The following is a 13,471-nucleotide window of genomic DNA, read 5'->3' as shown; positions in this document are numbered from 1 at the left end:
GATCTTCAAGAACAGCATGGTCTACAGAGTGAGTTCCAGGACAGCCAGAGCTATGCAGAGAAACCCTGTCTCAAAACAAAGCAAAAAAAGATAAAAAGGAGAGGGATTGGGAAGGATAGGCAACAGTGTGCCCTGACCTCCACTTGCTGCTATCAACTTGTTCTCGTGATTTCTGTTGATTTTCTGTTTTCTTTTGTTTGAGATGGGGCTGCATATAGCCCAAGGTGGCCCCAAACTTCCTATGTAGCTAGCATGACCCTGAGGTCCTGGTCCTCCTGCCTCTCTCTCCCCAGTGGTAAGCTTACAGTTGTGTGTCTCCATACCAAGTGTGTGTGGTGCTGAGACTGGAGCCCAGGGCCTCATGCGTGCTGAGCAGGCGCTCTCTGCCAATTAAGCATCCTGCGCCGCCACCACCATTTTATATCTCTAATTATAGATCCAGAAATTTACTTTGGTTTTGCTTGCAATCTAAAGACAGGCTCTTGTATAGCCAAAGCTGCCTTTGATCTCACGATCCTTCTGTCAGTGCATCTCCTCAGCATGCCTAGACTTCACCAGCAGACAGAGGCTGGTGGGTGGGAGATGACGGCTTTCCAAAGATTGGTGTTCTATGTGATTGGCTTGTAGTGCAGTTTTTGGCTATGGGACCAGCCTGTCAAGTCTCTGCCACAGGAGGGCTTTAGCAGGTGAATGAGACTCTGGCTTTTCTCCAGCTGCTGCTTCATATCTGCCATGACCTGACCCTGGCCCTGCTGAGCCAACAGGCTGCCTGCTGGGAGGAGGCTGTGCCGGCGTTACTGCAGGCTGTGGTTCAGAGCTACACCTCAGGGAACTTCACCCTCATGCAGGAAATCTACTCAGCCTTTCTTCCGGGCGGTAAGTGACTACACACACACACACACACACACACACACACACACACACACACACACCCATCTGCCTGGGGTCCTCCCATTCTAGCATAGCATAATCACCTCAAATGGTACTGTACTGGGAGTAGCAAGTAAAAGACATTAAAAGGCAATGATCTGCGGCAGGGGGATCACTACAAACTATGAGCTACCTAGCCATTTCAGTGTTACCCAAGGTTACCAAGTGAGACAAAAGCAAAGCTCAAGGGTCTGCACTGGCATTTTTGCCTGGCCCCGCTCACTCCCTCAGAGCTCAGGTGCAGAGGTAGAGCTGGCATGGGGTGCAGGCACCCTGTCTTCCAGCACTGGGCAGGTGTATGAGGGGCTACAGTCAGTCAGATCAGCAGTTCAGGGTAACCTTTGGCTACATGGTAAGTCTAAGCTGGGCTATGTGAGACTCTGTGGAACCCACCACCACCACAAAAGAGGAAGAAGGGTGCTAGGCATTCCTTATCTCTGTCTCTGCAATTAATCTCAGTTTTCAGAGCTCAGTATGGCTCACGCCATCATTCCCTACCCTCATCCCCATCAGTGTGGCCCTGGAGCTTTTAGTGAACTAATACTTTTCTGTTACGCTCTGAGTAAGGCAGTGATGGCCTCGTCCCAAGACAAGTCTGTGTCACAAGTAGAAATTTAATTCTATTGGCGTTGGGTAGAAGGCTGTCATCCCAAGAGTCACATTGCTGTCCCTTTTCCTGGGGGTCTGTCTTCTTGGGTGATAGACCAGAAGGGCGAGAAGCCAGATTTCTCGCAGATGGAGAAATGTGTATTATATTCCAAGAACCTTTTCCTCTAGGCTGTGACCACCTACGAGACAAGCTGGGTGACCTGTCTCCTGCCATGGCAGCTTTCAAAAGCTTGGAGGCCTTTTTTATATACGGGCAGCTGTATGAAGTCTGGTGGTCGCTCTGCGGCCCTGACCCCGAGACAAATGTCTGGGTGTGGTCAGCTAAAAGCACAGTCTCTGACGAGCAGAGCAAGCCCGCGGATAGCGCCAGTGCTGAAGACGCGGAACCTGGGGCTACTGCTCAGCCACGGTCAAGGGAAGCTCCAGGCCCAGGCCTGAGGCTCAGTGCAGAGAGTGAGTGTTTGCTGAGTGCCTGCAAGGAGCTCTTCTCAGAAAGGCATGCCAGCCTACAGACCTCCCAGAGGGCTGCTGCTGAAGTCCAGGAGACGCTGGCAGAGATGATCCGCCGGCACCAAAAGAGTCAGCTCTGCAAGGCCACGGCCAATGGCCCCAACAAAGATGAAGCCAGCCAGGAAGCAGAGCAGACTCCTTCCCGACCTCAGAGCCCAAGGTGAGTTCAGGTCTGGGGCCATATTCGCCATGTTGTCCAGGTAAGTATGTGACACCATTGACTATGCCTCTGGGTCAGACAGCTAATCCCAGCCCTTTTGAAGCCACTCAGCACTTTGCAGATCCACCCCAGAAGCACGCACCTCTGAGACTGCGGGTGTGTGCCGTTGTGCCTTTTATCTTGATTACATTCCCCAGGCTAGAACCTAGAAAACACCAGTAAATTCAGTAAATCTACAGAGGTTATACTAACTTCAAGAAATTATGGGGCTGGAGAGACAGATTGTAGTTAAGGGCACCCGCTCTTTTAGAAGACCTGAGTTCAGTTCCCAGCGCCCACATGAGGGCTCACACCTGCATGTAACTTTAGCTCCAGAAGATGCAACACTCTCTTCTGACCTTCTGACGTCCATGGCACCTGCACTGGTGTGCACACACCCACTCAGAGACACATGCACACACAGAAATAATGAGTCTTCAGAAAATTAAAATGACACGCCTGTCATCCCTACACTCTGAAGCTGGAGGCAGTGGGTACAGAGGTAGTTGAAGGACACGTTGAATTTGTGGCCACCTAGGAAATGTGGTTCTGTCTCTAGGAGAATTAGGAAATGGTCTATTGTAACTTAAGAGATCCTAGCTGCAGCTGGAGGCAGCTGGGGTTTGCTTTTCGTCTGTGTATAAGACATGGTCTTTCCCTACGGCATCCCTTCCTCGGTCTCCCAAGACCAGGGATTGCAGATGTGAGCCGCCATGCCCAAGCCAGCTTTGCTTTTATTAACAATGCTGTAACACCCTCAGGTTGGCTTTTACCTTTGCTCACAGGATCCCTGTGAGGACCTTGGACACCGCTCCTGGCTGCCTCTCGCTGCCTGGGGACCCTGATCTTTCACACTTGCCTGCTGTCTGTCCTCTAAAGCCCTTATAGTCTGTGTCACAAGTAGTAGAAAAGTGACAAACTACATCTTCCTGTTCTCGTCCCATTCTGTTGCCTTCTCTTGATCTCTATTTATGAGCTGAAGTTACTTAGGCAGAACAAGTGGCTGGATTCAGGAAAGTACAGAGGATGAGAATAAAACGGACAAATGACCAGTGAACCCAGGAAGACAGTCACTGTCACTCGGTCACTGGGGACACATAAGCCAAGACACAGTGAAAGGCTGGCTATAGCTGAGTAGGGAGAGTCTTGTCCCCTGCATGCAGGAAGCCCTGGACCCCTTCACTAGCCTCACACTGACAGTGGTGCATGCCTGTAATCCCAGCACTGATGCGGTAGAAGCAGGAGGATCGAGAGTTCAAAGTCATCCTCAGATACATAGAGAAGGGCAAGGACAGCCTACATAAGACCTTGCCTTTAAAAGAAAAAACAAAACGAAACTGCAGTGATACACCACTTTATTCCCACTGTGCTGTGGCTGCTGCCAGGAATGACGCAGCACAGCTTGGACCTTCGTTCCTGGTGAGAACACCATGCCAGTTCCTTGGGAATCAGAAACTGAGACTGGCTGTCAGATGTAGCTGTTCTGCTTCTGTGTCAAAAGAATTGAAAGCAGGGCAGCCTGACATGTTTTGCATGCCTGTAATCCCAGCACGAAGGACCTCAAGCTTGAAGCCAGTCCAGGCTACACAGAAAGATCCTGTCTAAATAAATAAGTGCAGGGATAAGGAAATGATTGAAATCCACTCTTGGTATAAACATCTGCAGCACTGTGTGATAGCATTGAGATGGGGAGGCAGCCCAGTGTCCAAGGACAGGCGACTAAACTAGCAGAAATGAAGTCCTGCTCCCTGTTTCAAAGGGAGGAAATTGGGGCACATACAAGGTAAAAGCCGTAACGATTCCTTCAAGACAGGAGTGTGTGCTGCCAAGAACGGGGAGCAGAGATGAAACATTGTCGTGGAAGGGCAAGGTCCAGCCCCCCAGAGCCCTGGTCCTGAGTGTAGTTGGTAGTGGTAAATGCCTTTAACTCCAGTCAGAGGCTAACCTAGTATACAAGTCAAGTTCCAGGCCAGTCAGGGTCACACAGTGAGACACTGACTCAGAAGTTCTGGGCCTGCGTGGTAGTGATGGTCACACAGCATGATGGGTGGATGTTCTTAGAAGGTTGACATGGTTTTAACTATTGTTTACCACAATAAAAACCGCGGTGGGGGCAGGTTGCTCAGTGGGTAAAGGCACTTGCCACCAGGCCTAAAAATGTGGAGGGAGAGAACCATTTCCTGAAAGTTGTCTTTTGGCCTCTGCATAAACACATTGTGGCATGCAAGTACAATCACAAGTGCACAAATAGACGTTCAATAAAAAAGTTTTGTTTTTGTTTTTGTTTTTCATTTTTGGTTTTTCAATACAGGGTTTTTTCTGTGGAGCCTTAGCTGTCCTGGACTTGCTTTGCTTTATAGACCAGGCGATCCACCTGTCTCTGCCACCCAGAGTGCTGGGATTAAAGGCGTGCACCACCACCATGCCCGGAAAAGGATTTTTTTTTTAATTGAAACATTTGGGGTAAAAAAATAGGTGACCATTATGTGACTTCAGCTTATTGTTATTCTTACTAGCAGAGAAGAAAAAAATGCACCAGTCTCTCTCCCTGAATTAACCAGAAGGCTCACAGAGGCGAATGAGAGAATAGCTGAGGTTCCAGAGAGTATAAAGGTAAGGGCATTTGGAGATGCTTCAGGACGAACCCGGGAAGCCACCGACATCTATTGTCACTGTATTGCTAAACTCTCATAATATGAAAGCTGGTGTGCTGGTACACGCTTTAATCCTAGCACTTGGGAGGCAGAGACAGGCAGATCTCTATGAGTTTGAGGTCAGCCTGGTCTACAGAGTGAGTTCCAGGACAGCCAAGGCTATACAGAGTATCCCTGTCTCAAAAAAAAAAAAAAAATGCAGTTATCTCTGCTTACCTGAAGTGATTTGTGAAAGTAGCAGTACAAAGCACACAGCTCAGTCTTGGAGGAAACCAAACAAGTTACGTTTGGTTGAGAGGAAAACACTGAACGCAGATGTTAGATGGTAGCTGTGCCCAGCACTCATGGAGGGACTGTGACATGTGAGAGTTGATCTGGGGCACGAGAAGACTCACCCATAAGGACATGCCACCAGCAGTGCCACTTTCATTCCTATCTGCGTGCAGTTGTCAGCGTGTGGCTCTGCAGATACTTCCTTGCCTTTCCTGTATTTTTTAGGCCTGGCCCTTCCCAGATGTGTTGGAGTGCTGCCTCGTCTTGCTTCACATCGGGTCCCAGTGTCCTGGCGCTGTGCGCCCTGAGATGCAGCAACAGGCCCAGAAGCTCCTTCAGAAGTATGGCCACACTAGAACTTACAGAAGACACTGCCAGACACTGCACACATGAACTTCCAGAGGCCAGAAAGCTGTGCTACACAACTCGTGACAGCTTCCCCTCAGTCACAGATCACCAGGCCCTCAGTGGAAAGATGCTGTGATCCAACAGACAGATGAGGGTGACGGATGCTTGAATCTACTCACAATGGACCCTGCCTGGTGCCTCCCAAGTGGCTTCCTGGAATGGAGGGAAAAGCCAGCAGGGCCACTCAGAACTAGCCAAGACTGTTGGCTCTAGCCTTACATGGGTTCCCCAAAGAGAAGCCTTTGTATTTACCCAAAGTCTGTCTGCCCCAGATGCAGCTGCCTTTATAAATCCTCTCCATCAGAAGCGTCTCATTCTGTGGGAGGGACACTTGACGTGCGCCTATCACTGTTGGGGTTTGGGGTTCTTAATTGTTAGCTGGGCTTGCCCACCTCTCAAAAACTAAAGGAATTAGCTTTGTCCATCGTGTTACTTTTTATGGAGTTGGTTACATGGACAAATGGCTAAAGCTTTCCGAGAACAGAGCTAGTGAGGCCATCTGTTGCCCTCCAGGTTGTGACATGACTGGTCAGACAGCTCGGGGAAAAAAAAAATCACTCTCAGTGGTTCTTAGTCTTTAGGGTCATAAAACCCTTTTATTAAGAATTGACTGAAACACAGCATGGAGAGCAATACATATTCCTCCTTTTACGTGTGCCTCCCAGGTCATTAGACTCCCACTAAATTCTATTTTTTCACCAGCCCTGGGCCTGCTGCCAAAGCTACTAACACAGCAAGCTAGGTCAAGACTGATGCCTCTGTGGTCACTGGTTTCTAGGACAGGAAAAGTAGACGTGCTCAGGTCAGGTGGGAAAAGCACATCATCCCTCTGCTGCTCCCCTGAGGGCCATTGTGAAGGTTTCGTCTTTGGGCAGCAAGAAATAGTCCCAGCTGGAAATCCTTGGAACACACATCTAAGATATTTGTGTGTGCCTAGCTTTGGAGTCTAAAAAAAATGCTAAACCCCCAAAAAGGAGACACCTTACCATTATGTGAACTCAAAGAAGATGCTTTAGTCTTAGAGAAGTCTTGACAAAGATGTGAGTAGGCATGACTACAGGACAATTCCAAGCAGCTTCATCTACAGAGGCGGGAAAAGTTGGTTCCCTCTGCTTAAATAAAGAACAGTTGGTAAACTACAAATTCACCTTTGTGATTTGCTGAAACAAATGCTTGTTGGGAGCAGTCCTGCACACGTGCCTGTCACTGCTTGGGATGACCCCGAGGCAGGAGAGATTGAATTCAAGTCGAGCCTGGGCTTTGAAGGGAGAGGTTGTCTTAAAAATAGTATCAAAGATCCAATAGGCTAGAGAAACGGCTTGGGTTAAGAGCATTGGCTGTTCTTCCGCAGGACCTGGGTTCGATTTCAACTCCACATGGTGGCTCACAAACATCTGTAACTCCAGTTCCAGGGGATCCAACACCATCTTCTAACTTCCACAGTCACCAGGCATACACGTAGTAAGTACATATGCATACACACAGAAAACACAACCCTAAAGTAAAACTACCCAATAGGAAAATGAAAAATAACGACTGTTGCCTCCTAAATTGCTCTTCTCAATGATGTCTGTCACCCTGTTCTCAACCTGAATATTATCATTTCTGTATCCCTAATGACGGAAATCACAAAGAACCAGAGAGGCAAAGGCATTCATTGAAGTTCTAGCAGAAAGCAGGTATTACTTTTGGGGGGAGGAGGCCTTATCCCTATCTAAAGTGATTTGGTCTCTACCAGTTGTTATCTCTTCCCACATCTCAACCCCAACCCCCGAGCCAGAGTTTTCTGTGTAGCCCTGGCTGGCCTGGAGAGATCCACCCGTCTGCCACCTGAGTGCTGGGATAAAAGGTGTGCACCACCGCACAGCCCTGTGCCTTCTCCCACCTCTTACTGGCTGCAGCATGCTCTAGCTCTGCTCTCAGTAGCTCCCTACTCCCCCAGCAGTGACTCCTTCCTGGTCTGCACCTTTACCTCCCAGCCTCTTGTGAGAACCTTGTCCTGCATCAGTTATGGCCTACCTTACTCATCCCTTAACCTCAGCATAAAATAACTCCCTGTCCCTAAATCTTAATCTTGGTGACTTTATACTGTTTTGACTATAATTGTGTAAACCATTTACTGTCCCAACGAGGTAGGTTCCTACCAGCAGTGGAGGACTGTGCCCTCCCTCTTGTCCACCCTGACACCGACAAGAGTGGCTAGTGGGTACCTACTGAAAGCTCATTGGCTGAATAAACTAGTAAACTGAGACACTCATTGGTAATTTGGAAACCCGGGCTCTCACATCTGGCAGCATTGGCTGACAAGAGGCTTAAAGTTGAGAACCAGCCTTGCAAACTAACAGATCTGCTGGAGTCCAAGGTCAGAAGCACACAGGGCTGACTGCTCGCGAAGGCTGTTCTCTTCATCTCCCCCAGCACCATCTCCATCAGAAGACACTGGCCCCTTGCGCGGCCATGCACTTCCATGAATGAAGGCCGTGCCAGCTCTCAAAGACTTGTGCCTTCCTCTAGCACATCACTGTAATGCTTACTACAGTCCCACTCCCCATCTCAGTACTTGAGACAGGTTAGTCTGCCCGCTGAGAAAAGCCAAGTTCAACCCAGCAGCACACCAGGGCACCTTTGCTGAGAGCTGCTATGCTGCCTTCACCATGGACCCCAAGGAATCTCTCACCTGCCAGTCAAAATTCTACATCTGTTAGGTACAGTGGTGCAGATGTACACGGCTTGCCATTCAGGAGATGGTGTGGAGGTCAGGGCCAGCCTAGGTTATAAGACCCTGACTCAAACTCTAGAAAGGCCCCAATACTTGGCTTTTTGTGCCAACAGAAAGGAAAAAATAAAATAATAACCCCTTAATCATGAAGTCTTAAGTTCAGTGTGTCCTACTGAATTGCACTCCATGAGTAGCTATTCTACTGTCCTGCTAAGGCCCAGCAGCTGGCCCAGGCGATGGTGTGTGCTCCCTCAATGAGACCTTCCATTCCATAGCTCAGATTGGTCCTGAGATGAGCCCATCCTGTCACAGACATTAGTTCCCAGTGACCAAAGACCACACCTCATGCCAATGGTTAAAAAGCAATCTTTATTTTACAAAATTAAAAACATAAATAATATTTACAAGCATCTTAAATACCAGCTTTCATACTTGACATTTTGTAATCAGTTCAAATTCAATTTCCCACAAGCTTTTAAAATGTAAGACCACTCAAGTGAGCTGCTGCCGTCTGTCTTTCTGGAGTCATTTAAAAAACTGCTTCATAAATGCCTAACCTTAAAGTCACTGGGTTCTGAGCACAGCTGTGGGAATGGCTGACAAGGTCTGAGGTGAATGCCCACGCTGCCCTGCTCACACATGACTCCTCCTCCTTTCTAAGACTCCAGTTCCAGAGCTCAGCTTTACCTAATCTTGACATCGCAGGCTTACTGAATAAAAGCAGGGGACAGAGGCTAAGAGAACACAGCTGATCGAGACCACCCTGCCGAGAACAAGATGGACTGGGAGCATGATCCACTCAAGGGCAGTTCAACATCTGAAAACTAAGGTGACAAGGTGAGGCTAGTTGCCAGCTTAATCTCACCAAAGGAGACAGATTCAGAAATGTCTCTAGATTTCAGCAAGAGCCATTGTCTACTGTGACGTCAGGACTACTGTCCTGCAGAAGCAGAGACAAGGCCAGGAAGCCTGCTGACACAGACCTGCTTCCCAAGAACACAAACCTTGTTCCCTGGCAACCTCAACTCATGTGAGCATCTTCGTCAGGGCAGCAAAGCCAAAGAAGAAAAATGACAACGCATAAGAGTCATACACATTTTACTGGTTTGTTTCAGACATCCTGGAGATTTAAAAAGGTGTCCATGGAGCCATGGATGCTGGTGGCAGGAGGCAGCAGAGGGGCGTGGGCATGAGGACAAGGAAGACTTGTTTACAAATTCAGAGTAAACCCCTCCTTCTGGACCTAAAATACAGGCATCTTTAAACAAAACCCAAAGTCTCTGCTTGGAGCAGACGCAGGTCGACAGCTGGGGCAGGTGGCACAGGCGGCATGGTGCACACACTGTCACTGCTGCATGTTGTTGATCATGGCCAAGATGCTCATCTTCTCCTGGGCAGAGTCTACATCCTCATTCTGCTTCTGGGCCACTCCCGTGCCCAGGCCATAGAGGCGCCCACAGTACTTGGCATCATCAATACTGTCCTCAAAGAATAGCTGTAGAACAGGACAGAACCAGCTGAGAATGGGGTCAGGAGTCATGTCCCCTCCCAGCTTCTTATGCCCTGACACTCAGCACACTGGACACTAACTCAGCAAAGACACCAAACACCTACCCCACAAGCTCTTCCTGTTCCTTTCCCTACATGTGGGCCTTGCTTCCTAATGGACTTGTGACTTGGCATTCCTGTGACTTGTCACTGCTGGAAACCCTCGGCTGTTGCTATAGAGTGACTATCCTGCCAAGCAAGGCACTGATCAAAAACTCAGGCTTGCCAAGTCACTTCAACTCCACTCCATCATGGTTTCTTATTCATGAAGTCATGTAAACCACATGTGATAGCACACACATGTAATCCTAGCACCTGAGAAGCTGCGGCAGAAAGTGGCCGTTGTGAGATAATAGACACTGAGCGCTCAGCAAGCAACTCAGCCTTGATATCACTGGACAGAAGCTGTTGGATCCTGCAGATCCGATCACTGCAGATGCTGAGCACAGCCCTGGCCAGAAGCACCACCACCACTAAATAGAATAAGGAACATCTCCAAGGTATCACCTAATGTGCCAGCTGGCAACTGCTGACCTAATACACCTGTGACTCTTTACAACTAAAATGGGCCTAGAAGTCCTTATGTTAAAGGCTTAATGCCAAATGTAGAGTTACTAGGACTCTTAATACGACCTTGAAGAGGTCGTACTCAGCCTCTTCCTGTTTCCAAGCCACCAGAGGACCACAGACCTCCTCTGCCAGGCACTGGCATTCTGATGCTCTGCCTTCCAGAACAGAGGCACCCAACCACTGGCTAAAATCTCTCAAGCTGTAAACCAAAATAAACTGGTCCTTTGAAGTTGATGGCATTTTGTCACGGCCTCAGAAAACTACTTCAACAAGTACCTGAACTCAGAACAGTGGTTAAAAGTAGCAAAAAAAGAATTACTGGGCTAGAGTGATGGCTCGGAGGTTAAGAATACTTGCTGCTCCAAAGGTCCTGAGTTTAATTCCCAGCAACCACATGGTGGCTCAAAACCATCTATAGTAAGATCTGGTGTACAGGCAGAATATTGTATAAATAATAAATAACTCTTTAAAAAAAAAAAAAAAAAAGAATTACTAACCAAGCATGGCAGCTCACAGCTGTAATCCTAGCCCTTAGGCTGAGGGAAAGGGAGAGCCATGGGTTCAAAGACAGCCACAAGCCTTTAATCCCAGTACTCAAGAGGCAAAGGAGGAAAGCAGGCAAATCTTCACATAAGTTTAAAGCCAGCCAGGGCTACACAGTGAGACCATGTCTTAAAAATGAAATACACTGTTCTTCCCCATTTTCTCCACTCTAAAATGAGATCCATGTCATGTCTACATGTTAATCCAATTTGTTCCTCAAGATGTCAACATAATCTTCCGGATGGTGGGGAACACGCCTTTGGTCCCAGCACACGGGAGGCAGATGCAGGTGAATCTCTTGAGTTTGAGGAGGCCAGCCTGGTCTACAAAGAGAGTTCCAGGACAGCCAACACTACACAGAGAAACCCTGTGTTGAAAACCAAACCAAACAAAGAAATAAAAATTTAAAAATATATGTCAACAAAATTGTTTTTTGTTTTTTTTGTTTTGTTTTGTTTTTGTAAAGACAGGGTTTTTTTGTGTAGCTTTGGCTATCCTGGACTTGCTTTGTAGACCAGATTGGCCTCAACTCACAGCGACCCATCTGGCTCTGCCTCCCAGAGTGCTGGGATTAAAGGCATGTGCCAACATGCCCAGCTTTCATTATAATTTTTCAAAGCATATTCTTCCTCTTCAAATATATTTTAAAATCTTTGGTTTGGTTTTACAAGACAGGGTTTCTCTGTGTAGCCCGGCTATCATGGAAGTCAGTCTATAGACCAGGCTGGCCTCAAACTAAGAGACCCGCGCCTGCCTCTGCCGCCCTGGGTGCTGGGATTACAGGCGTGCACCACCACATGGCTATTTTAAAATTTAAAGAGCAGGTAAATAAACTAAAAAAAATCACCCTTCACTAGAGAAATAATATTCAGTAATTAACAGAATTCAGCCTAGTGGGTAGACTAACAAAGAGACTGCTTCTTTAGAAAGCAGAGGGAAATACAGGGGAGGACTGGGTGGCACCCTGAAACCCAGAGGCCTCACTGTCAAGAGGCCCTTGCATTAGAGTATCACCTCTTTCATCCTGAAGAAAGCCATCCCTGTCAGCAGAGAGTCTGAGCCTGCTTGATGCTGCCTTCCAATCCTCTGCAAATCCAACTGATCAGCCACCTCCTGAAGGCCTCCCTAGGGACAGAAAACAGGGATGTCACATAGCAACACTATTCTCCCGGACTCAGCTAAGTCCACTAAGTGAGTTTATTTAGCAGTGGGTCAGGCCATTCATCTAACAGGCTTCAGTAGCCATCTCTCAGACCTTTACTCTTCCTCTTTCCAAACAATACACTGCTGCATGCCCTTGTGCATGCAGAGATGAGAAGCCAACTTGCGCACATGCCGGGTCTCTCCTACCACATGGGTTACAGAAAGTCAGGTCCATCAGGTTTGGCAGCAGGCTCCTTCACGGGCCGAGCCATCTCACAGGCCCAATGTGAACTTTTGAAGAGTTAGGAACCCCTCCAAGAATGTGGGGCAGTGCAGGACTGTCGTACCACACACTGCCTCATGTTACCAACTACTTTGTGGGGTTCTCAGGCCTAAGAGAAAGGCAGCCAGCCTCAGGATGCAAAAAATAGGGCTTTTTGATGTCCAAGTCACCAACAAAGACAGCTACAGAGCAAGCCCTGTACCACTCAGCTCGATTAACACTCTAGAAGTCTGGCGGCTGGCAGGCTTCAAAGAAAGCATGCTGAATACAACATTAAAGCAAAACTAGTCTGCATTGGGGGCTTGCTTCTTTTATTGCTAGAATTAAGGAGAATGCTATCTGTTACCTTAAGATTTTTGCAGCTCTTCATCAAGTATTTCACATCATAAATGGATGGGAAGAAAAGATTCAGGATGTGAAAAAACTCATGCTCTTCTTCTGGCAGCCGAGAATCTGTAAGCAACTTTACCATGTAGCCAAAATCATAACCACTAAGGGAAAAAGGAAGCGGGTGTCAGAAAGCAGCATCAGGCCAGCCTTGAACCTAAGCTGTGAGGAGGGGACAAGCCATAGTTCCCAGGGACTGACCTGTGAAATGAGAGCCACTTGACATTGTCACACAGAACCACTCCAGACGTCATGAGCAGCTCCGCGAAGTGCAGTGTGTCAATCCCTTCCTCCTCGTGCTTCTGGAACTGCAGCCCCGAGTTTGCAAGGAGGTCTATGGAATCCTGGGAGTACATATCCTCTCTGAAAAACAAGGAGTCACCATGAGCCAGTGGTAGTACACAGAAGCAGAAGGAGAAATATTACCCTTAGCTTAGAATCTGGAAACACAGCTGCCCTGAAACACTCCACAAACCATGAGATCTGTATCTCCTACTTACAGAAAATCTACATTCTCTCTCTTTTTTAAAAGTAAGTGAAAGAGTTAGATAAAGTTGTGAGGGACCATTTGAATGCTAAAAATCGAGCCCAGGTTTTTTTGGAAGAGCACCCAATGCCTTAACCACTGGGCTGCCCTTCCAGCCCTTTTGTGTGTGTGTGTGTGTGTGTGTGTGTGTGTGTGTGTGTGTGTGTGT

General features: G+C 47.9%; 2 protein-coding genes across 7 annotated transcripts in view; one reads left to right on the top strand and one right to left on the bottom strand.

Moving 5' to 3' along the window:
• The window catches only part of Gemin5 (gem nuclear organelle associated protein 5), a 44,923-nt gene extending 38,197 nt beyond the window's left edge, over positions 1-6,726 (top strand). For 2 of the 5 annotated variants that reach the window (XM_055602763.1, XM_055602761.1), the window contains exons 25-28: positions 714-876; positions 1,708-2,209; positions 4,768-4,861; positions 5,401-6,726. In XM_055602763.1, the coding sequence (XP_055458738.1) occupies positions 714-876; positions 1,708-2,209; positions 4,768-4,861; positions 5,401-5,568 (927 nt within the window). In that variant the 3' untranslated portion in view covers positions 5,569-6,726. Of the gene's footprint in view, positions 1-713; positions 877-1,707; positions 2,210-4,744; positions 4,862-5,400 lie in introns of all 5 variants that reach the window. The other 3 variants (XM_055602762.1, XM_055602760.1, XR_008719614.1) reach the window with 2 other exon arrangements.
• Positions 6,727-8,650: 1,924 nt separating this feature from the next.
• The window catches only part of Cnot8 (CCR4-NOT transcription complex subunit 8), a 13,326-nt gene continuing 8,505 nt past the window's right edge, over positions 8,651-13,471 (bottom strand). For both annotated transcript variants that reach the window (XM_055602759.1, XM_055602758.1), the window contains 4 exons: positions 12,978-13,139; positions 12,736-12,880; positions 11,978-12,088; positions 8,651-9,797 (listed from right to left, as the gene is read on the bottom strand). In XM_055602759.1, coding sequence (XP_055458734.1) covers positions 9,648-9,797; positions 11,978-12,088; positions 12,736-12,880; positions 12,978-13,139 — 568 coding nt within the window. In that variant the 3' untranslated portion in view covers positions 8,651-9,647. The remainder of the gene's footprint in view (positions 9,798-11,977; positions 12,089-12,735; positions 12,881-12,977; positions 13,140-13,471) is intronic.

The sequence above is a fragment of the Psammomys obesus genome, unplaced genomic scaffold (genome assembly GCF_907164565.1).
Source record: "Psammomys obesus unplaced genomic scaffold, mPsaObe1.curated_primary_1811, whole genome shotgun sequence".
Classification (NCBI taxonomy): domain Eukaryota; kingdom Metazoa; phylum Chordata; class Mammalia; order Rodentia; family Muridae; genus Psammomys; species Psammomys obesus.
The sequence above is the reverse complement of the archived record's forward strand: the minus strand, read 5'-3'. Positions and strand labels throughout refer to the sequence as shown.